This window comes from Sus scrofa, chromosome 6 (genome assembly GCF_000003025.6).
Source record: "Sus scrofa isolate TJ Tabasco breed Duroc chromosome 6, Sscrofa11.1, whole genome shotgun sequence".
Lineage (NCBI taxonomy): Eukaryota > Metazoa > Chordata > Mammalia > Artiodactyla > Suidae > Sus > Sus scrofa.
Genome location: NC_010448.4, coordinates 44,811,273 through 44,835,175, shown reverse-complemented (window position 1 = coordinate 44,835,175; position 23,903 = coordinate 44,811,273). Strand labels below are relative to the sequence as shown.

The 23,903-nt window shown below is 52.5% G+C and overlaps 1 protein-coding gene across 2 annotated transcripts; it reads right to left on the bottom strand.

Annotated features, from left to right (window-relative positions):
* CD22 (CD22 molecule) lies at positions 784-14,583 on the bottom strand. Of its 2 annotated transcripts, none has more exons than XM_021097121.1 (14): positions 14,438-14,583; positions 12,047-12,196; positions 11,420-11,800; positions 9,939-10,232; positions 8,004-8,270; positions 7,621-7,884; positions 5,804-6,061; positions 5,339-5,599; positions 4,993-5,256; positions 3,333-3,429; positions 3,119-3,194; positions 2,315-2,439; positions 1,847-1,931; positions 784-1,586 (listed from the first exon to the last, which is right to left on the bottom strand). In XM_021097121.1, exons 2-14 carry the CDS (start codon positions 12,078-12,080, stop codon positions 1,455-1,457), a joined length of 2,538 nt encoding a protein of 845 aa, XP_020952780.1. In that variant the 5' UTR covers positions 12,081-12,196; positions 14,438-14,583; the 3' UTR covers positions 784-1,454. The 2 variants fall into 2 exon arrangements, with proteins under 2 accessions (XP_020952780.1, XP_020952782.1); XM_021097123.1 differs by having other exon boundaries at positions 12,047-12,102; positions 14,438-14,581.

Genomic DNA, 23,903 nt, shown 5'->3' with positions numbered 1-23,903 from the left:
TCCCTTCGGCATCAGGGGGACGACCCCCGCGTCTCGGGGAGCATCTGGTGCTGGGTAGGAGGGCAGGAAAGGAAGGAGTCACCTTCCAAGCGCATGCCACAGGCCGGGAATTTTACAGTCGTTTGGCCGATCGATGAACCACATGCTCCTGCCCCAAAGGAGAACGGGCCTCGGGCCCTCGGCAGAGGCAGGAGAATGGGTGAAGAGAGAAGCCGCCGAGAGGTGCGGGGGACGCCTCTGGAAGGGCCTCCCTGGCAAGCAGCGGGGGTGATGGGGAAAACAGAAAAGCCGAGGGGTTTCTCAGGGCAGCTGGCCTTTGGGAAGTCAGGCAGCTGTGGGTTGTGCAAGAGTTCAGCGGGGTCACTTTTGAGAAGAGCTGTGAGCAATGAATTGGCTTCCCCTTTTCACAAGTCTTCAAGAGATGCAAATCAGCCAGGCATTTGGTTTTAGGGACTTTCTGCCATTGTGTTAGCCTTCTTACAGCGGGACCTAAGATCACACCTCCCCATCCTATCTCGAAACTCCTGCATCTCCATTTTCACAGCTGAAGAAACTGATGCTCAGGGAAGCCGGGGAGTTCTTCCCAGTAGAAGAGGGTTCTGATTCAGTGGCAGAGTCGAGACGCAGCCTTGTCTGCCTGGGGCAGCCAGGCAGCATTCCTGGCAACAAGGCAAGGGACTCTCAGATCTGCTGCTTTGGTGGCAGAGTCACCTTTCCCCTGCTCCCCAAGCCCCATGCTGCTGTCCCCACCCCCCTGTTCGCACTCAGACTCTGCAGACTGGCACTCGTTCCCTGGCTCTTTGACATGGAGTCTGAGCCATGTTTATTGGGCAGCTCCGTGCCAGTTCCACGTTGGCCACATCAGCATCTGTCTCAGATCACAAGGCCCCTGATGGAGGGGCTGCAGCAGCATAATCCTCTCCACAGATGCCTCTTAGGGGAGAAACCGGTCCTGGGAAGTGCCTCTTTCTACCTCACTTCTGACCCTCCTCCCCTGGGCTTGGCCCCAGAGGCAAAAATTAGGCATAAGATCAGTGGGTGCAGTGCTCAGAGCAGGAGCAGGGTGTCAAAGAGATGAGGAGAGAACGAAATAAAAATAAGGACCAGCTGATCTCAGCAGGGACCTAGCCAGCTGGGGGCGGGGGGCGGTCTGGGAGGGGGCAGATGGCTGGGGGCACGGGTGCATAGGGGGATTTGTACAGTGCAGGGTGGGTACGGATTTCTGGGTGGGAAGGGGAGTGGGAAAGCAGCAGGGATAGTCTTTGGAGGGTGGCGGTCACCAGTGCTAAGAAGGACGACTGTCTCTGGACCACGCACACAATTCTCTGTACCATCCAGAGTTGCCATAACTTCACATGTTCACGCATAACGTCGAGGCCGAACAGCAGGGGCTGAGAAAGTTCCAGGACCGCCCTGCAGCCCCTGGGCACCTGCACTTCAGCCGCTTCGGCCCATCAGTGCTTGAGGGTCACGTAATCCACTCCTTCAGGGGTCACAGGCCGCTCCCCAACCCCAAAATGGATCAGCTCCGAGTAATGTATCCCCTCGTCTTCTAGGACCTCCGGAGTCACGTTCTCATAGTCGCCCTGAGAAAGCCGCCCCAAGGTAAGCGTGGCCTCCTGCCCGCCAGCCTCCCATGCCCACCTTCCCTGCCCCTCTCTCCTCGCCTCTGCCGCCGGGGGCCCAAGCCTGCCTCTCACACCGGGAGACGGCTGTCCTGGCTCTGCCCACAGCTGCACCTGCCAGCCTCTGCCCCCGCTGAGCCCACACCAGGTCCTTCCCGTCTGGGACGCACAGCCATGGCAGGCCCCCCACTCCCCCAGCTTCCGTAGCCGGGACCTCTCACCACTTGACGCCTCTGCACCACAGAGTAAGTGACCGTGTCGTCCCTGTTGGGGGAAAGTCCCCGCGCCTCTGGGTTCCTCGCACCTCTGAGAGGGAAAGCAGACGACAGCAAATGAAGCCTTTCGCACGAACTCTCCTCCTACCAGCTCCCCTTGACCCCAAGAGCACCCCCAGCCTCTCAGCCCCGTGTATCAGGCTCAGGGCTCCGAGTAGGGGCTGATGTGTCAGGCGAGTGAATGTATGTATGTGTCGCAACATCTCAGCCTTGGTGACAGAGACCGACTCTGGGCATGTGCGCTCCTGTCTCGAAGGAGCAGATCCAGTTCCTGAGACCATTACCCAGGGGGTCATTATGGAGCTGGAATGAGATGAGGCGCCGGCTTGGCCCAAAGAGGGCAGTCGGGCCATGAGCCTCCCCCCACCCCAGCCCCCCAGGGGGCAGGTGTCAGCCTCCCGGCGCCCCCGGTACCCAGGTCGCTGTGCGTTGGTCTCGCTAAGAGGAAAGTGCAAGGTAGCATAGCTGATGGTGTCTTCCATCACCGGGTTGTAGCACCCCAGGGAGTGGGGGCCTTCAGCCTGGGGGGTCCTTCTAGCCTGGGAGAAAGGCAAGGTTCCAGCTCTTACCACTCCTCTCCCCTCAGCTCTGACGTCCCAGACGCCCCCCAACCACAGTTCTCTTTATTACCCCTCTCCAGTTTGTTTCTATCTTTTTTTTTTTTTTTTAAATCTTTTAAGTTCGCACCTGTGGCATATGAAGTTCCCAGGCTGGGGGTCAAATTGGAGCTGTAGCCGCCGGCCTACGCCACAGCCACAGCAACAGCAACGCCCGATCCGAGTCGCATGTGTGACCTACACCACAGCTCCCGGCAATGCTGGATCCTGAACCCACTGAGCAAGGCCAGGGATCAAACCCTCATCCTCATGGATACTAGTCAGGTTCTTAACCCCCTGAGCCACAACAGGAACTCCTCAACTTTGCTTCTTTTTAAAAAATTATATATTTATTATTTATATATTTTTAAATTAACATTTTAAACATATGTATACATTTTAAAATTACAGTGGATTTTCCACTTTGTTTACTGGTTTCTTTTTTGGCCATACCCACAGCACTCGGAAGTTCCCAAGCCAGGGATTGAACCCACACTACAGCAATGACCTGAGCCACTGCTGTGACAAGGCCAGATTCTTAACCCGGTGTGCCACAAGGGAACTCCTGTTTTTTTCTTGACTTCAAGGTCTGCCCTGCATTTCCTCTTGCCCCCTGTCCTACCTTTATATTCCTCACAAAGAAGCTCTGTCCGTTGGAATTTTCCTGAAACCCCTGCTGGCTGCGAATCCTCTTCCAGCTGGGAAACAAAGACCTGCTCAGGGAGGGTGAAGGGCCCGGGAAGAGGACCCTGTGGACTCGCCAGGTCGGGGCCACAGGATTCAGAAACGGGGTCACTCCCTGGAGTGGGAGTGCGAAGGAGGTGGGGGGGGCTCACGTTTGCCGAAGCTTGACTCCCCAGATTGCCAGGAGGAGGATGGCCAGGAAGAACCCCACTCCCATGGCTGCGCGCCTGCTGATGGTTGCCGCGCTGTCTGATAGAGAAAAGAGCATCACGTGATGACACTGCTCTGCCCTGAGGCCTTTGCCTGGGAGGCATCCTCCACCTCTCTCTCCCCTGGCCACTGTCCTTCCGGGCTTGAGACTTCTCTACACCCAGGGGACGTGATGCAGAGAAAGAGGGAGAAGCCAGCCCTGCCCTCTGGAATCTCACCCAGGAGGGAAGGGCAGCTCTTCTTCGGGAGGCGCTCCTGCTTCATGACAGACTCAGTCACCCACAGAGCACAGAACCCTCATAAATGGGACCATCCCTTCAGAGGACCGTTTGACTTAAAATCTCCTGTCCTCTGACCCAGCAAGTCTATATAGGGACCTGTCCTGCAGCTGTCCTCGCAGGTGTGCCCAGGACAAGAGACTGGGCACAGCCTTGAGGAGGGTGCTGGGCACATGGCTATGTGACGTCCCCACATAGGACCTCCATGCAGCCTTAGGAAAAGAGGCAGGTCTCAGAGCTCCCGTCGTGGCACAACGGAAACAAATCTGACTAGTATCCATGAGGACATGGGTTCAATCCCTAGCCTTGCTCAGCGTGTCTGGGATCCGGCGTTGCTGCAAGCTGTGGGGTAGGTCGCAGACGGGGCTTGGATCCTGTGTTGCTGTGACTGTGGTGTAGGCCGGCAGCTGCAGCTCCAATTCAACCCCTAGCCTGGAACCCTCCAGGTGCCATGAATGCGGCTCTAAAAAGACAACAAAAAAAGAATTTCCTGCTGTTTCCAGATTCTTCAAACACCCTGTCCATGCACAGATAGAGCACAGTCTCCAAGTGGTGTTATTACCTGGAGGAAAAGGACATTCAGGGCAAGGTGTGTGCTCTCCCACCAAGTAACAAAGAGGGCCGTCTGTGGACATAGATCTATATGGGCCTATTGTGCACGTGGGGAAAACCTCTGTGAGGAGAGGATCCAGCTGCCCACAAGCCTCCGGGGAGGAGGGAGGGAGCAGAGTTCACAGGGAGCAAGAAAGGGGAAGTGCCGTCCTTCCACTATTCACCCTTTCATGCTATTTTAATGTTTTACCATGTACTTGTATTTTCTTTTTTTAAAAAAAGAAAAAAAAAAACAGAGTTCCCTGGTGGTCTAGCCATTAAAGGACCTGGCATTGTCACTGCTGTGGCTCAGGTTCGAGTCCCCAGACCAAGAACTTCTGCATGCCGTGGGCACAGCCAAAAAAAAAAAAAAAGAATAATTTAAAAACACACACACCCACATCTCAAAAGATAAAAACAAGTGGTCCATCAAGGGTGAGACACAGAGGCAGACAGAGGGAGCCAGTAGGAGCTCAGAAAGTCTGGAAGGAGGGGACAGCCTTTGGGGACTCCCGCTAGACAGGACAGGCTGAGCGGCAGGAAGGAGGGGAGACGGGTGAGCTGTGTGTGCAGCAGGAGACGCACCTTTGAGCGCACAGGACAGAGGAGGAGGGGGAGAGAGAGGGGGGAGGAAGAGGAAAAGGGCAGGGAGGGAGCTGGGAGACGGTCTGGAAGGCTGGAGGGAAGCCACAGGAGTGGCCGGGGCCAGAGAATAAGAGAGAAGGGGCCTTACAGTGGACAGTGAGGGTGCTGGGGGGCGAGTGGTTCCTGCCCAGCTGGTTGACCCCCTGGCACCAATATGCGCCTGAGTGCTGCACCGTCACGGGATCCAGTTTCAGCGTCTGATGGTAGTGGTGGATGTCTTGGTTATTCCAGTCAAACCAGGTGTACTGGAAGATGGGAGGGTTGGCGTCGCCCTCACAGGACAGGACTGCCGTCTTGCCCTCCACCACTCCGTCTTTGGGGCTAATGGACACATGCAGCCCTCTGGGTGCATCTGTGAGGAGATGCAAAGTCAGCATCCAGGTGGCCAGTCGCCTCCCCGTTTCCGCTCCCAGCCTCTGGCTCCAGCCACTCACACAGCACTCGCAGCTCCCAGGCCTGCGATGTCGTCTGTCCTATGGAGTTGTTGACCAAGCAGTGGTAACTTCCAGCATCTTCTGGAGTGATGGCCTCAAATCTCAGGTCCCTGCCTTCCTTCAGAGGGATTCCATTTTTCTTCCAGAAGAAGTGGACATCCGTGGGGCGGCTACTTGAGAAGTCACATTGGAGGAGGACCCGGTATCCAGAGTGAATCTCAGTAGGGGGGCTGATCAGGACTCTGACATCTTTGGGGGCATCTGGAGAGCAAGGTGCTCAGGCTGACCTTTTGGGTCCCTTTCCCTCTTCCTGTCCCCAAGACTTTCTCTCCCCTTGGCCCGCAGGCCTGACTCTCATCCCTCAAGTCTCTGGGAGGCCCCTGGTCCAGGCTGCAGTTGCGTTGCCCTTGGAGCCCCGTACCCCAACGGGGCCACCTCCCAGCTCCCCCTGCCCAGGTCACTCACAGTGGACATCCAGGTTGACAGAGGGGGACCACGAGCACCACTTGTTACAGGCTGAGCATTGGACTGGCCCTGCGTTCCAGGCAACTTTTTGAATCATCAGCCAGGCAGGTTGTAGGTGGTCCCGGAAGCCTACGATGTTCCAGCTGTAATGTGTAACTCTGGGGTTACTGGAATTGTAGGTGCAGTATAGAGACACGCTGTCTCCTTCTCGAATCGGTGCAGAGTTTTGAATCACTGTGATGACCTCCTGGGGGGGATCTGGGAGGAAACCAGAGAGGCGGGGGAAGAAATGGTAGCCATGCTAATACCTGTTCTTTCCTGCTGCTGCTTCCTCTTCCTCTGCCCCACATTCACACAGTTTCTCAATTAGCCGAGGGCAGGCTTGTACTTTGCATCTGAGGACAGAAACCCTGCCCTGGCCATTTGGCCTAGTTGTGGTTTGAGGCAGGGTGGTGCAGAGATTAAGAGCAGAGCTCTGGGGAGTTCCCATTGTGACTGAGTGGAAACGAATCTGACTAGCATCCATGAGGACGCCGGTTTGAACCCCGGCCTCACTCAATGGGTTAAGGACCCGGTGTTGCCGTGAGCTATAGGTCACAGACGTGGCTCGGATCCCACATGTCTGTGGCTGTGGTGTGGGCCGGCAGTTACAGCTCTGATTTGACCCCTAGCCTGGGGTCCTCCATTTGCAAGCGAGTGCAGCTCTGAAAAGGAAAAAAGCAAAAGAAAAAAAACCAAGAAACAAAAACAAACAGCAAGGAGTTCCCAGGTGGCTCATCAGGTTAAGGATCCAGCTTTGTCTCTGCTGTGGCTCAGGTTACAGCTGTGGTGTGGATTCAATCCCTGGCCCAGGAACTTCTGCATGCCATGGGTATCGCTGAAAAGAAAAGAAAAGAAAAACACAGCTCTGGAGCCAGACTGCCATTTGGAGCTGTGGGATCACGGGCTGCAGGCCTCCGTGTGTATTCATCTGTCCACTGGGGTCCTGTGAGTCCTTAACCTGGTGGAATTACTGCAAGGGTGGAGTGAGGCAGTGCCCTTACAGCCACATGGTGGCATATGGTGAAGTCTTGGTAAATGTTGCTGCTGAGGTTACCACATATCCGGTGTTTAGATATTCAGGATTTGGGCATCCCTGTCAGTGTGTTCGGCTCAGACTGTGACTTTTCAGGGTAAAGGATCAAAGCTATGGATTCTTGGGAGTTCCCATTGTGGCTCAGCGGTAACAAACCCAACTGGTATCCATGAGGATGCAGGTTCGATCCCCAGCCTCACTCAGTGGGTTAAGGATCTGGCGTTACTGTGAACTGTGGTGTAGGTTGCAGACGTGACTCGGACCCATGTTGCTGTGGCTGTGGTGTAGGCTGGGGGCTGTAGCTCCAATTCAACCCCTAGCCTGGGAACTTCCATATGCCGTGGGTGTGCCCCCCCCCAAAAAAGCTATGGAATCTTTGTCCTGGGCCCCCCTCTGTGACAAGACTCACTGTGTGAGACAAGGTCTGGTGACAGAGAGGTAATGTCCCATCTCTCCTGGAAGATTCAAGAACTCCTTCAGGGATTCAGGCACTGCCTAGTGACACCAAGTCTCCACGTTCGTCACAAGACCCTGGCATCTCACCGTTCATTCATTCAACAAACATCTACTATCCCACGAGCCAGACCCTGCTCTGGTGCTAGGGACACAGCAGTGAACAACAGCAAAACGCCTGCCCCCAAGAAGCTCCTCTGGCTTCTGCCTGCTGTCCATGCCGGACCTCAGCTGCTCCCTCCTGCCCTGCTCTCATCTCCCTCCCTCCAGCCGCTCTGTGACTACTCACACTGCACGACCAGCTCAGCTTCCTCGCCCACTCGTCCAGGACCAAGACTGTTTTCTGCCAAGCAGGAGTACCTGCCAGCGTGCCGGATGAGGACCTTGGGGATCTCGAAGTTCTCGTTTGTCCTTCCAGGCACTTCTAGCCCATTGTAATACCAGGTGTAATTTGTCGGAAGAGGGTTGGCCTGTGATAGACAAATCAGCTGTACTTTATCTCCTTCCTTAGCTGGTGAGGGGAAGATCTGAACCCTGGAAGATTCTGGAGCATCTGGCAGAAGAAGCAGAGGGTGGGTGTGGGGAGGAGGAAGTGAGCAGAGGCCTCCAAGGCTTCCCTCCCGAGGGCCTGGGTGGCAGCCCTTCCTCCCCCCCAGCTCCTGGGAGGCTCACAGTGCACTTTCAGGTCCACTCCTTCTGATATTCCTGAGCCGATGGCATTTTGGGCTTGACACTGGTACTTCCCGCTCATCTGCCTGGTCACCCTGGGCAGAGTTAGGCTGAATGTCCTCTCCCGACTCAGCAGGGTCCCATCCTTAAGCCACCATACATGCCAGTACTCAGGGTGGCTGCTGATGACCTGGCACGTCATGGTCACGGACTCCCCCTCTCTTATGGTGGCTTCTCTGGGACTGACCTGGACCTCCAACTTCGGCGTGTCTGGAGGAGCAGAGGGACAGTGGGGGAGGGGACAAGGAATTCTCAGAGGCTGGAAGTGGTGAGAAGTTGGGGGAGCTTTTATTCTGATAGAACAGGGCCTGCATAGAGCAGGCATAGATCCTTCAGTGTCCCTCGGATCAACGAAGGCGGGCTGGTCCAAGCGCCAGGTGACCTGTCGCAGCCTCTGAATTCAACCCTCTACTGCCCCCCACGCTCTGCTCCCCGAAGGTCTGGTCTCCACCGGCAGCCCCAGCATCTCTGGGCCTGTCTGTCTTTGAGACCCTGCCACTCCCCTGCTTGAATCATGCTGTGGATTCCACACCCTCGCTGCCTCCCAGGAGGGCCAGTGTCCCGGTCCCTCTCTGGCCCCTTGCTCTGAGGCGGACATGCCAAACGCCTACCTCGAGGGCTTGTTCTTGCTCTCCCCTCTCCCTAGAATGCTCTTCTAGCAACCATATGCCTCCTCCCTTCACTCAAGCCTCAGCTCAGCTTTGGCCTGCATCCCTCGCTCCCTCTGCCCTTGTCCTGCTTTATTTATTTATTTTTTTGGTTATTGTTCTTTTAGGGCCGCACCCGCGGCACATGGAGGTTCCCAGACTAGACGTTGAATCAGAGCTGCAGCTGCCGGCCTACATCACAGCCACAGCAACACGGGATCTGAGCCGCATCTGTGACCTTTGCTGTGGCTCAGGGCAACACCAGATCCTTAACCCACTGAGCGAGGCCAGGGATTGATCCCTCATCCTCATGGATACCGGTCAGGTTCGTTACTGCTGAGCCACAACAGGAGCTCCCTGCTTTGTTTTTCTTTAATACGTTTAGCACCCTACAACTACGTTCTCTATGTGTCCGGGGTGCTGTTTTTACTGTCTGCCCTCCCCACCGCCCCGCTGCAATGCCAGCTCCCCAAGGCCAAGAAGTTTGCTCACTGCTCTATTTCTGGCCACCGTGAGCAGGCCTGGCTCCCAGTGGATTCACAGTAAACCTTTACTGAATGAATGAATGAGGAGGCACAGGCTGGGAATGATGGGAAAACATTCCTCACCCTGACCCCCTCCCCACCCCCTGCCCCAGGGACCACAAAACAAACAAACAAAACAAAACAAAAAACCTTACCCAGGTGATCCCAAAATCATGTCATGCTTTGGGGAGAGATGCAACTCTTTTATTCTCATAGACCAAAGCAGATGCTGAAATGAATCTGTTCCCTGAGGGAGTTCCCATCGTGGCTCAGCGGAAATGAATCTGACTAGGAACCATGAGGTTGTGGGTTTGATCCCTGGCCTTGCTCAGTGGGTTAAGGATCCAGCGTTGCCATGAGCTGTGGTGTAGGTCATAGACGTGGCTCGGATCCAGTGTCGTTGTGGCTGTGGTGTAGGCAGGCAGCTGTAGCTGCGATCTGACCCCTAGCCTGGGAACCTCCATATGCCGCAGGTGCAGCCCCAAAAAGACAAAAGACCAAAAAAAAAAAAAAAAAAATCTGTTCCCTGAAACACCAGCGCCTAGGACAGGAGTGGTTGATCCTCTGCCTAGACCCTTCCCAGCTGCAGGTGCCTACAGACCCATCTTGCCTCCTTCTTTGTGGGCTCCCGTTACCCTTTGTGCCCGCCAAGGTGGTGGCAAGGTGACCCTCGTCCTTCCCACAGGAGAATGGGGTGGGGCACTCACGCTTCACATCCAGCCCCACAGTTTCCTCCGAGAGCACCTGCTGTTGTGTGGGGTCCCAGAGCTGGCAGGTCAGATTCTTGCCATGGTGAATCCACTGTGCCCTGAAGGTGAGCCTGCTCTCGGTGGAGACAGACTCCACATTCAGGAAGGTCAAGGTGTTGGCATGCCCCTCCAGGGACCACTGCAGATGGATTTTATACCCAGAGCAGGAGAAATTCAAGAAGCAGCTGGCAGTGACTTCCTGGAGCTCTTGGATTTCTGAAGGGAGCTGAATGAGGGGTGGAGGAGCCCTCTCTGCAAAAGAATAAGGACCACGCTGGAGGCCTGGGAGCCTGGCCCAGCATGTGCCAGCTTCTCACGCCTGGCTTCAGATGCTCTGCCCCAAATAGCCCGTCAGGAATCCCTGGCCAGTCCAGTCCACCTCTCTCAGGACCTGCCTTTCTCTGCTCAGCTGGAACATCAGCTAAAACAATGCTGATTCGCCTTAGGAATTGCTTTTATTTCCCCCCCCCCTTTCTTTTTCTTTTTAGGGCAGCATACAGAAGTTCCCAGGCTAGGGGTCGAATCAAAGCTGCAGCTGCCAGCCTACACCCCAGCCACCGTCCTACACCACAGGCACAGCAACGTGCGATCCGAGCTGCATCTGTGACCTGTGATCTACGCTGCAACTTGCTGCAATATTGTATCCTTAAGCCACTGAGGGAGGCCAGGGATCGAACCTGCATCTTCATAGAGACAACATCCAGCCCTTAACCCACAGAGCCACAATGGAAATTTCTCATTTTGTGTTTATACCTACTGCATTCACACACCCTGATGTTTGCTTTCTAAATGTTTTCCGGATCGCCCTCCCCACACTCCTCAGTGGATTTTGACCGTTTAGTTCAACACACGTTTCTTAGCTTGGATGACAAAACTTCCTGTGTTGAAAGGCCCAAATATCAGGCACATCCCACAGGGAACTCCTGCAGGGCGATCCTTTCATGGAGAGGTCCGCATGCAGCCTGTGCCCTGGGCCGGGCCGCCCTCAGAAGGCAGCATCTGAAGCTCCAGCTCTCACCCCCCCACCTCAGGGCTGCTTCGAACCACCCTCTGAACAAACAGACTGTGTGGAGTGAGCACAGCCCCCAGGACAGAGGCCCCAAACCTGTGTTTGCTTCACACACTCTCCCTGCGTCAGGGAGACACCAAGCGTGACTTAGAATGAATCGTTCACATTCACCCATCGGGAGATTTCCCTTGAAAATGCAGGTTTCCCTCTTCTCTGGAAAAATCAGGCGACCTGGAACCCAGATTCTGGAATGGGCAGGAGCTGGGTGGCAAGCGGGATGCTGGCCGCCCCTGTCTCGTGCTGCCCCCATTGCCGGCTGGCACCCCTGTCTGGCCTCTGCCGGAAACTGGCTTATGATCAGTCCCTGGAGTTGAGTGTTTCCCACCTCGGTCGTTGCCGAGACGCGAGGACCCCGTTCCCCAGGCCTTACCTGAGACGTTGAGGCTTATGGCCTCTAACCATTTATTATTGTCGACCGATGTCATCCTCAGCCCCAGTTTACCAGTGTCATTGACGTTCACTGGGCTGATGAGGAGGGTGCAGTTGTTTCTGTCGTTTCCCAGGAATTGTACCCTTTCCTGCCGAGAAGGAAACTCCTTGGCCTTCTGGTTCTTGTAGAGGACGGTCCCCGTGTAGTCCCTGGTGCGTTTGTCATACTCAAAATTGTGGTACACGGTCAGGTTTTCCAGGGTGTGTCCAGTCCCTGGGATCTTGTAGCTGCAAGGAATCCAGATGCAGGTTCCGTTCCAGGCGTAGAGGGTCTTGGGATGATTGACCGTCCAGGAAGCGGAGTCAGCGAAAGCCAAGTATTCTGGAACCAGAGTGAACAGAAAGCATTACTGAGGGAGGGATGAGGAGAGCTCGCAAAGGAATAAGGAATTTCCTCCGGGCAGGGAGAGAAGGAGAGCCACAAAGAGAGTACACACACACACACACACCCACCCACTGCCTGTCCCCAGCCTGCCCCACGTTTGCTTTTCTCTGCCCCAGAGCACTCCTCCTCCAGCACCCTCAGTCACCCCAGAACCCAGGTACCAGCCCAGGACACGGTCCTTACCGAGCAGCAGAAGCGAGAGCCCGAGGAGATGCATGGTGCTGTGTCTGGGCAGGATCCTGGGCCGGGAAGAGTTTGTCTTTGAGCCATCTGGCCGCTTACATCTTCCAGACGGCTTTTCTTGCTCACCCACTGAGCTCCGACCCCTTTTCCCTGATCCCGAGAGACCCGTGTTACAAGGTGGGTATGGAATTCTGGAAGCTCACAGGGCCTTTTCTGGATACAGGGGAACCGTGTAGTGCTAGCCTCTCTCTTCCCACCACTCCTTCCTTTCTTCCATCTGTCCATACACCCATCCATCCAAAATTGTATAAACTTGCTGCCCAGCTCACAGGCTTTGGGTGGCACCAGACTACTGAATACCTTGAATGCCAGGTCCTGGGTAATGAGAGCTTACCTTGGGGACAACGAGCAAAGGATTTTAGATAGGGGACAGACATGGTCAAACCTCAATTTTAAAGACTGGGAGACAAAAACAACCCTAAACCAATACTTCAGTGCGATGCCAGGAACGTTTAGATGGGTCTGAAAGGACTTAGGAGAACTTTTTGCAAGAGTCTCACTCAGATGCCCCAGGGGTTGGGTGGGGACATAAATCTACCAGGTGGGGATTTAAATCTGGGGCGGGGTCAATGGTCATGCTGGGTAAAGGTCATGACTGTCTCAGTGCCAGCCAGTTACTGCCAAATGAGAACATGGGCTCAGCACTGCCTGGTCTCCTACTGTTTTCTTATTTACTTATTTAATTATTTATTCGCTTTTTAGGGCCACACCAGTGGCATATGGAGGTTCCTAGGCTAGGGATCACATCGGAGCTGTAGCTGCTGGGCAACACCACAGCCACAGCAAAGCCAGATCCAAGCCACATCTGCAATCTACACCACAGCTCACAGCAACACTGGATCCTTAACCCCTGAGCAAGGCCAGGGATTGAACCTGTGTCCTCATGGCTGCTAGTCAGATTCGTTTCCGCTGAGCCACGAGGGGAACTCCTCTACTGATTTAAAAGAAGTAAGAAGCCAGAGTTTTATGTGAAATGTCCCATTTAAAAAAAAAAAAAATACACCAAAACCCACGGTGCTAGTCAAACAAAACCTGTCTGCGGGCCAGAGGTTGTCCAAGGGCTGCTCGTGGGCAACCGCTGCCCACGTGTGTGTATGTGTGTGTGTGTGTGCACGCAGTGAGGCGGGGGAGCCACCTCACCAGACTTTTACATGGAACTACATTTACATAGAGTTAAATTTAAGTCCCAATTTGCATGGCTGTGCCCTTCACACCTGTCCCCGGGGAGCCAGCAGGACGTGCCAACTGAGTGTGTCTCCGGTCTTGGCAGCGACCTGCCTCTCTCCCACCTGCCCAGCCAACCTTTCTCACCACTGGCGCCCCCACCCCCAGCCCCTCCGGCTGTTTATCTCCCGCGACTGTGTGGCTCAAGGGGGGATGGGGGGGTCCTGCGCGGCCAAGGCGGAGGCTAAGCTGCCTGCTGACAGTGGGAATGGGGTCCCGTCCCCGGGCAGAGCGGCCGTGCCGGTCCCGCCTGGGCGCAAATAAGGGCTGAGGGGTTTACAGGGAGCCAGACTCTTCCAGGCAGAACTGATACGGCCCTGGAGGTGCTGAGACTGTTAGGACACACACAGGAAAGTCCTCAAGGTCACATTTATTTGGGTGGACATGGGTTTAGGGCAAAACAAAAGGGAATTAGGACTCTTTAGTGCAGGTCTTTTCAAACCTTTAACCAGCCGTGTCTACACCTGACCCTGGGGACAGGAGAGCAGTATGCGGCCTGAAGGACTGAAGGGTAGAATTTGGGTGGGTCCCCCTTGGGTTTCCACCAGGGAGGGCTGTGGCAAGGGCTGGCCTGTGGTGGCCCCCCTTCCCCTGCCAGCAGCCAGCAGTCACACCCTCGCTGGGAACCCGCTGGAGGAGGCCAGGCCTAGGAAAGGAGTGATTCTCAGAGCAGGGTTGTGTGCTTACCCGGATGGTCCCCAGGCCATCTCCAGAGCCCAAGCCGTGGCCCCAGGCCTGGGCCTGGAAGGCCGCAGAGGCCGGGTGGGCTGTGGAGGCTTGGATGGGTCTATGCTGGGCGTGAAGGCTCAGGACCAGGCCCCGCTGTGCAGACCTGTGGTCCTGTTGAGAGCCCTGCAGGACCTCAGGGCTGGCCTCCCTGAGACCAGCCTTCCTCCCGGGCACCCAGGGACGCAGCCTACTCTCAAAAGACCCACCAGCCCTGGCAAGGAAGATGCTCAAAGGCAGGGGACTACAACCTATGTCACCCAGGCAAGAGCAAAGGAGGGGCATCCCCATCGTGCTTCCAGCCCCAGGAGCTGTGCCCGGCACATAGAAGCTGCTCCATACTTGATTGTTAAATGCAAAAGAGGACAAAGCCGTGTTTACCTGTTTCCTCGTGTCTTCCCTCTTCGGGGACTCTGGCAGCCTCTAAGAGTGAAAGGGGAAGAACAGAGAAGTCGCCAGTGACTGAGTCTCGCTCTTCATGGCCACACCCCCAGCCTCTCTGTGGCAGCAACTCCACTTCTGGGTATTTATCTGAAGGAAACAAAAACGAACTTAAAAATCTAACTCGTGCTCTCTGCAGCACTATTTATAGTAGCCAAGACATGGAAGCCACCTAAGTGCCTGAGTGGATAAAGAAAATGCATACAAAGGAGGAGTATTCAGCCATAAAAAGAAGGAAATCTTGCCATTTGCCATGACATGAATGAGTTATGCCCAGTGAAATAAGTCAGACAGAAAGACAAACGCCATGCGCTCTCACTTCTATGCGGGATCTTTAAAAAAAGAAAACAGGGAGTTCCCGTTGTGGCACAGTGGTTAACGAATCCGACTAGGAACCATGAGGTTGTGGGTTCGATCCCTGGCCTCGCTCAGTGGGTTAAGGATCCGGCGTTGCCGTGAGCTGTGGGGTAGGTTGCAGACATGACTCAGACCCCGAGTTGCTGTGGCTGTGGTGCAGGCCGGCGGCTACAGCTCCGATTCGAATCCTAGCCTGGGAGCTTCCATATGCCACGGGAGCGGCCCTGGAAAAGGTAAAAAGACCCCCCCCAAAAAAATAAATAAATAAATAAAAAGAAAAAAAAGAAAACGAACACATAGATACAGGCGACAGACTGGTGTGCGCCAGAGGCAGGGTTGGGGTGGGCAAAAGGGATGAAGGCGGACAAAAGGTACAAACGTCTGGTTGTAAAATACATAAATCCCAGGGTGTCAGGTACAGCGTGGTGACTGCAGTTAAGAGCACTGCATTGTGTATTTGCCAGTTAATAAGAGTTAAAAGTTCTTAAAAGTTCTCACCACACACACAAAAAATCGTAACTAAGTATGGTGACGGACAGTAACTAGACTTATCGTGGTGATCATTTGTAATATATACAGATATCGAATCATGAGGTTACGCACTTGAAACTAACGTGTTGATTACATCTCTCTTTAAAAAAGAAAGGAGGAGTGGGAGGGACTGGGAGGAACTGGGAATCTGAGGTTAATTGTTGCAAACTATTGCTTTCAGAGTAGATAAGCAATGAGATCCTGCCGTGTGGCACAGGGAACTATATCTAGTCACTCGTGATGGAGCACGATGGAGGATAGTGTGAGAAAAAGAATGTGTATATCTGTGTGACTGGGTTGCTTTGCTGTATAGTAGAAAATGGACAGAACACTGTAAGCCAACTCAAATGGAAAAAATAAAAATCATTATTTAAAAAATTAAATATACAACTTTTCAAAAGAAAAAGAAAGTAGGAGTGGCTTAATAATAATAGATAAAGTAGACTTCGGAATAAAGAGAATGACCAAAGTCAGAGATGGATACTATATAATAAGAAATGGGTCAAGCTATTAAGAAGATATAGCGAGCTACACGTGTAGGTACCAAACGCATGGAAAAGAAATCTTCAGGCCAATATGGTTTTACTGGAGAGTTCTACCAACATTAAAGAAGAATTAACACCAATTCTACATAATCTCTTCCGGAAAACAGCAGAATTCTTTCCAATTCATTCTTTTTTTTAATCAATGTTTTCATGTTGGAGTATAAGTCAATTTACAATGTCATGCTTCCCAACTGACTCTATGAAGCCAGTATTACCCCAAAACCAAACCAAAACCAAAAGACAAAGACAATACAAAAAAGAAAACTGCAGACCAATATTTCTTATGAATACAGAGGCAAAAGTCCTTACCAAAACACTAGAAGATAAATTCAGCAACATATGAAAAGAATTATATGGATAAACAAGGTCCCACCAAGTAGCCCAAAATATTCAATATCCCGAGATAAACCGTAATGGAAAAGAATATTTAAAAGAGTACATACATATATATGTATGCGTATATATATATGAACCACTTTGCTGTACAGCGGAAATTGACACAACATTTTCAATCAACTATACAACAAAATAAATTTCATCTAAAAAAAAAAAGAATTATACCACTATGACCCAGTGGGGATGATTCCAGGATTATAAGTCTAGTTCGATATTCAAAAATCAAACTATGTAATCTCTTGTTAATAGGACAAGGAAGAAAAAAATTATATGATTATATAAATTGTGGCAGAAAAAGCATTTGACAAAATTCAACACCCTTTCATGATAAAAACTCTCCGAAGGAGCTCCCGCCATGGCACAGAGGGTTAAGAACCTGACTGAAATGGCTCAGGTCACTGTGGAGGTGGCGGTTTGATCCTTATCACCCCCCAGCCCCACTCCCGGCCACGACTCTGGGATTCCACTTCTAGTGTGTGTACCCCAGAGAGATGAAAACACATCTACAGAAATTTGAACACGTATCACAACAGCATGATTCACAAAAGCCAAAAATAGAAACAACCCTGGAGTCTATCACATGATGAGTGAATAAAGAATATATGGCATATCCATACAAGGAAATATTATTCGGCAATAAAAAAAAAATGAAATTGCCGAAGCGGCAGCATAGGTTACAGCTGTGGCTGGGATTCAGTCCTTGACCCAAAAATGTCCATATGCCGTAGGTGTGGCCAAAACAAAACAAAACTCAACATTCCAAAAAAAAAAAAAAAACAATCAAATAATACAATTAAAAATTGCCCCCCCAAGAAAGGTGGGCAAAACATATGAAGGACATTTCACTGAAGATGGTACGGATAGACAATAATCACATCAACGGAAGTTCAACATCATTAACCTTTAGAGAAATGCAGATGAAAGTCGGATGAGATACCACTACTACACGCCCATTAGACAGCTAAAATAAACAATAGTGGCAGAGCAAAAATGCTGGAAAGGATGCATAAGAATGAAATCTTTTCTACATTGCTAATGGGAATGTAAAATTGTCCAGCCATTTTGGAAAACAGTCTCCAAACAGTTTCTCAAAAGGTTAAACACAGACTTCCCATACGACTCTGGGATTCCACTTCTAGTGTGTGTACCCCAGAGAGATGAAAACACACCTACAGAAATTTGAACACGTATCACGACAGCATGATTCACAAAAGCCAAAAATAGAAACAACCCAGGAGTCTATCACATGATGAATGAATAAAGAATATATGGCATATCCATACAAGGAAATATTATTCGGCAATAAAAAGAAATGAAATACTTTACAGATGCTACAAAATGATGAACTTGAAAGAAGCCTATCACAAAAGGCCACATACCGTATGATTTTACTTCTATGAAATGTCCAGAAAAAGAAAACCTGTAGAGACGGAAAGTAGATTTAATTGTTGCCTAGAACTGGGGTGGGGGTGTTGGGAGGAAACGGGGAGTGACAACAAATGGGCACAGGTTTCTTTCTGGGGCAATGAGATGTTCTCAAATTGACTGTGTTGACAGTTGCACAATTCTCCGAATATGATTTGAAACCACAGAAGTGTACACTTTAAGTAAGTGGATTGCACGGGCAATTGAAAATGGGCGAGACACGGAAAGACATTTCAGCAAAGAGAATATACAGGTGTCAAAATAAGCACATGAACAGATGTTCAACACCCCTGGCCGCCAGTGAAATGCAAATCAGGACCATGATAAGATATCATTGCATACCAACAAAACAGCTAAAATAAAAAATCATGACAACTTCAAATGCTGGTAAAGATGCAGTGAAACTAGATCCTGCGTACATGGCTGGTGGGAATGTAAAGTGGTAGAGCCACACTAGAAAATAGTTTGTAAGTTTCTTGCACAACAGATGAAATACTCCTACTCGGTATTCGCACTTCTAGGCATTTATCCCCAGGAAATGAACATTTATGACCACACCAAAACCTGTACACGGTTGTTCATAGCAGCTTCATTTGGTTCTGGAAACAACCCATATGTGGCCTCAAGAGTCAAGAATGTTTCGATAGCGATACACCCATACTGTGGAGTACTGTGTAGCAATGGAATGAGGCAATGAACAGCAGACGACAACCGGGATAACTCTAAAGGGCATTATATTGAGTAGTTAAAAAAAAAAAATCCAGGCATTCTCGCCATGGCCCTGTGGGTTAAGACTCCAACTGCAGCAGCTCAGGTCACTGCAGAGGTGCAGGTTTGATCCCTGGCCCAGTGTAGTAGGTTAAAACATCTGGCATTGCCACATGTAGGTCGGGGCTGTGGCTCAGCTTCAATCCCTGGCCCAGGAAGTTCCATGGGCTATGGTGTGGCCATAAAATTAAAAAAAAAAAAAAAAGTGCCAGTCCTAAAGGGACACATGTCATATGATTCCTTTTATGTGACATTCTTGATCACAAAATGATAGAGATGAACAGATTACTAGTTGCCCTGGTTTAGAGACAAAGGAAAGGGAAGTGGAGGTGACTTCAAGGGAGATATTTGTGGCAACGGAATCCTTCTGTATCTCTGCCGCGGTTGCATACGCCTAGACCGGAGATAAAAGGACTCGGAACTATACACATTGTACTGCGTAATTTCGTAAGAAGTAACCATCGGGGGAAACTCGACAAAGGGCTGCCAGACTTGTCTGTTCTATCTTTGTAACTTCCTGTGAATCTATAATTATTTCAGAATAAAAAGTTTAAAAACACAAAACAGTGTGGAGTACCCTGGTGGCTCAGTGAGTTCAGGATCCGGCATGGTCACTGCTGTGGTTCTGGTTACGGCTGCGGCGTAGCTTTGATCCCTGCCTTGGGAATTCAACATGCTGCCAGTGTGGCCAAAAAATTAAAAAGAAAAAAAAAACAGAAAAAGTAAATTAAAAACAAACAAACAAACAGTGAGTTGGAGGACTCCCAGGCCCAGGGGTAGGGTTCCGAAAGGCCTCTGCAGGAGCCCCTCCCTGGGGACTTGGATTCCTGCTCAGGGCCTTGAAGGAGTGTCTGAGGCCTCTGCTGGCAGCTCCAGGCATTGCTCCTGGTCCTGGCTCAGGAGAAATCGGGCCATAAGTTCACGGACAGGCCTTCACTTCCGGAGACCATGGCTGCATAGAGAAGGCGAGGGTGGAAGGCAGGACTCCTGGGAACATAGGTTGCTGCCTTCACCATCTTTCCCTCCAAAGGGGTGGATGCTTTCTGCCTGGGGTGACTTGACTGCCCCGACTCTCCCCAGGAACCCCGCTGTGAGGCCCAGGCTGTCTTCCCATCTGGCTGTGCCCCCCCCCGCCCCCCCCAGCCCTCCCACTCTGTCCTGGGCTGAGAGATGAGACTGGCGGTGCTTTTCTCACAGGGTTCATGAGGTCACACATGTGCTGCGCTCAGCTGCCCGGGCAGCGTTTGACAAGCACTTGGCAAACAGACCTGGGTTCAAATCCCAGCCCGGCCATCTGTCAGCTGTGCCCTCCCTCAGTTTCTCCTCTAAAGGAGGTGTGGGAGTTCCCATTGCTGCTTTGCAGTAACCACCCTGACTGGTATCCATGAGGACACGGGTTCGATCCCTGGCCTCTCTCAGTGAGTTAAGGATCCAGCGTTGTCATGAGCTGTGGTGTAGGTTGCAGACACGGTCAGATCTGGCATTGTTGTGGCTGTGGCATAGGCCGGTGGCTACAGCTCCAATTCAGCCACTAGGCTGGGAAATTCCTATGCTGCACCTGTGGCCTTAAAAAGACGAATAAATAAATAAAAATTTTAAAAAATAAAAAAAATGAAGGTGATGCTGACCTGGGTGGTTCAGGAGCATGTGAAGCTCTTTGTCATGGAATGAGCACTCTGTAAAAGTGACCATTTGTCCCTCGCTCTGCTGGACTAGTGCTCCCTGGAGACTTCATGGCCTGTACCTCTGGTTCCTCGGTTCTAGCCTGGAGACCAAACAGTCTCATGGCCCCGGAGAGTATTGCGGGCAGACCAAGCTCCTGGGCTGGGAAGGGGCCTTCTCCTCCGGGCTGCCCTGCCTGTAAGCTGAGGGCGTTGTCATCACCGGTGCGCAGAGCAGGCCAGAGTTGAGAGTGAGGAGGGTGGGGAATGACAGCGGCTGAGCTCCTGGGCAGAGCTGGGAGTGTCCCTCCCCCAAGCCCCAGGGGAGGGACTGTGAAGTAGCCAGCATGGCCTGGAGCCCTTTCATCCACGGGGATAATGGAGCCACCCGCCCCAGGCACGGTCCTCAGACAGGGTGGGGGGCGGCCAGGGATGGCTCAGCCAAGAGCGACCCGACCCACAAGGTAGGTAGGAGGGAGGGACAAAGTGTTGGTGTTGTCATGCCGTGGCCTGGTGCCTGGATGTCCTCCCTCCTGCATGCCCATCCCCGCTCCTCCATGGCAGCCATGAGCCCCGTCACCTCTATTCCAGCCCCTCCCAGCCTCTTCTGCACGTGTCTTGGTCCCTTGGCGTCACTGTGTCAAGAGTTCTGAGTTCCTCAGCTTGAGATTTCCCGAGGTAGGGCTGCCATTGGCCGTGCCTGACCTTGGCAAGTGCCGAGCAGAGCATGATTGGGGGCTCCACCCAGCGAGGTCCTTTCCAACTCTCCAGCATTTAAGGATGTGGCACCTTGGATACTTGGACACGGGCTCTTCCGTCCCCTCCAGGACCAGTCAGTCCCATCAGTTCCCCCCTCAAAATAAGTCCTGACACTCTTCTGGCTCACCGTCGCCTACCTCTGTCTCTGTGTGTCTCTCTCTGTTTCTCTTCTCTGTCTCTTGTCTCTCTCTCAGACAAGTGCTATGGCCTCCTGAGCCCCCTGCCTGCACCTGCTGATCCCCTGCGCTCACTGTCCACACGGCTGCCAGCAGGGTCTCTGAAGCCTCCACCTGCTCCCTAGCATCCCTCTGCGGGTAATTCTCCAGCAGCTCCCGCATTCACTCAGAGTGAACGCCTGAGCCCTGACCGTGACCTAAAGTCCCTCTGTGATTAGGTTCCCTCGGGCAGCCGCTCTGATTGGGACCCTCCACCCCAGGCACCCTGGTTTCCTTCTCGTCCCATGAACATAACCCGCACATTCCCACTGTGGGCCTGATCTTGGGTTTCCCTGGACACAACCTTCCCCAGGAAGTTCCCTCTGCCCCCTCCTTCCGGCTCCACTCGATGGACCACATTCTAAATGCGGTGGCCTTGCAAGCACACGTCCTCCTATCTCTCCTAATTTCCTTCTGAGCACACTCACTATCTGACCGCTTGTTTATCTGGTCGCTGTCCGTCTTTTTCACAGGATGTCAGCTCCACCAGGTCAGAGTGCAGTTCTTCTCGGTTCATGGGGCAAATCTAGAGCCCAGCCTGGGCCTGGAACACAGCAGGTGCTCAGCAACCCCTGGCTGATGGTACCGGTGAAGTCTAGGGGGTACAGGCATGGGGTGCAGTGTGACAGCTGAATGGTGTGTCATCACTGAATGGTGTGTCATCACTTAATCCCTCCTAAGAGATGGTCCTTGTATCAGATCATGTCACTGTTTCCCAAATGCTAAATGTTTGCCTACGTCCTTCAGGACTTTTGTGCTATCTGGGAACCACTCGAAACCTTTTTTTTTCTCTTTTCTTTTTAGGGCCCCACCCATGGCATATGGAGTTTCCCAGCCTAGGGACTGAAGCGGAGCTGCAGCTGCCGGCCCGCACCACAGCCACAGCAACACCAGATCCGAGCCGCGTCTGCGACCCACACCATAGCTCACGGCAATGCTTAACCCACTGAGTGAGGCCAGGGATCGAACCCGCATCCTCATAGATCCTAGGCAGGTTCATTAACCACTGAGCCGCTAAGGGAACTCCCCAAAACATTTTAAATTCATTTCTTTAAATCAGTTCTCTGAATTTCTTTTTTTTTTACTTCAGCTTCAGCCTAAGCTTTCACACAAAAACAAAAACAAAAAAGACCCGCATTTGGTATGATGTTTTCCTTTTGTTCTTCTGATACAGACGCAAGTAAAGAGGATTATTCACATAAAAGTCGCTCCACACCCCTCCTGGGGGCAGCAGCCCTCATTGTTGACATTGCTCTGCCTCTTGGGGCGAAGTCCTTAAGGCCTTCCTACCAGGCCAGACCTGCCGGAGCCAGGGTCTGCAGTCAGCGGGCAGGTGTGTCAGGGCGGGGCCCCTGCGTGTGCGCAGGAGACCGGGTGGAAACTTCCAGGGTGGCTGCCGTGTAGCTCCTGCTGCGCTCTGCCTCCCTCTCAGGCCTTGTTTTGGCTCCTGGAATTTTGCTAAACGCTTTCCCATTTGGGGCCTTCACACTGGGCTTCCCGGGTGACTTTCTTTGCATAAGGACACCTCCCCGACCCTGAGACCCTAGGTGACACTTCCGTTCTAGACCCGGCCAGTCTTCCCTGTGCTTCTCCTTGGCAGCATGTTGCAGCCAGGCGTTCCATGTGAGGCCGTTTCGTTTCTTTTTTTCTTTTTATCTTTTCTAGGGCTGCACATGCAGCATATGGAGGTTCCCAGGCTAGGGGTCTAATTGGAGCTGTAGTCACCGGCCTATGCCAGAGCCACAGCAACGTGGAATCTGAGGTGGGTCTGTGACCTACACCACAGCTCATGGCAACGCTGGATCCTTAACCCACTGAGAAAAGCCAGGGATCGAACCCGAAAACTCATGGTTCCTAGTTGGATTTGTTAACCACTGCGCCATGACAGGAAATCCAAGGTCATTTCTTTATTGTGCTTCTCCCCGCATGGCTGCCAGCTGGGTGAGAAAAAGGCAGGCCTGGGTGGGGGGAGGAGTAGAAGGGGGGCCATCCCCTCTGTCCACAGCCCACCACACCCGAGTCTCTTCCTTTCTCCTGCATGCGGACTTCACATTCCGGCCAAAGAAGCCTCGTCACCTTCTGTCCCGACATAGTTTGGTTATTCCTGTTTTTAGACCTTGACTCTGGCTTCAGTTGTATCCTCTGCCTTCTCTGAAAACCAGGGCAGAACCCCTGTGTTCAGGAAGCACACCCGAATTGCCAGCAGGCCCTCGGGTCTATCCTTACTGCCCTCTCGGCACCTTGGACCCTGTGAGCTCCCGCTGATTCTCATGGAAACAGGAGTGCCTCACAGTGGTCAGCACATGCACTCCGGGGTCAGGCCCCTGGGCTCAAATCGGGGCTCCATGGTCACAGCTGGGGGACCTCAAGGAAGCGATATAACCTCTGTGCCTGTCTCCTCAGATTCTCAAGGTCAGCATGTCAGAATCGCTGGGAGGACTTTTCAAAACACAGACGGGAGTTCCCATCATGGCTCAGTGGTTAATGAATCCAACTAGGAACCATGAGGTTGCGGGTTCGATCCCTGGCTTCGCTCAGTGGGTTAGGGATCCGGCATTGCCGTGAGCTGTAGCATAGGTCACAGACATTGCTGTGGCTGTGGTGTAGGCTGGTGGCTGCAGCTCTGATTGGACCCCTAGCCTGGCAACCTCCATATACCACAGGTGTGGCCCTAGAAAAGACAAAAAAAAAAAAAAAAAAAGACCACAGAAGGCTGGCCCCCACCCCAGAGGTTTTGATTCCCAAGGTC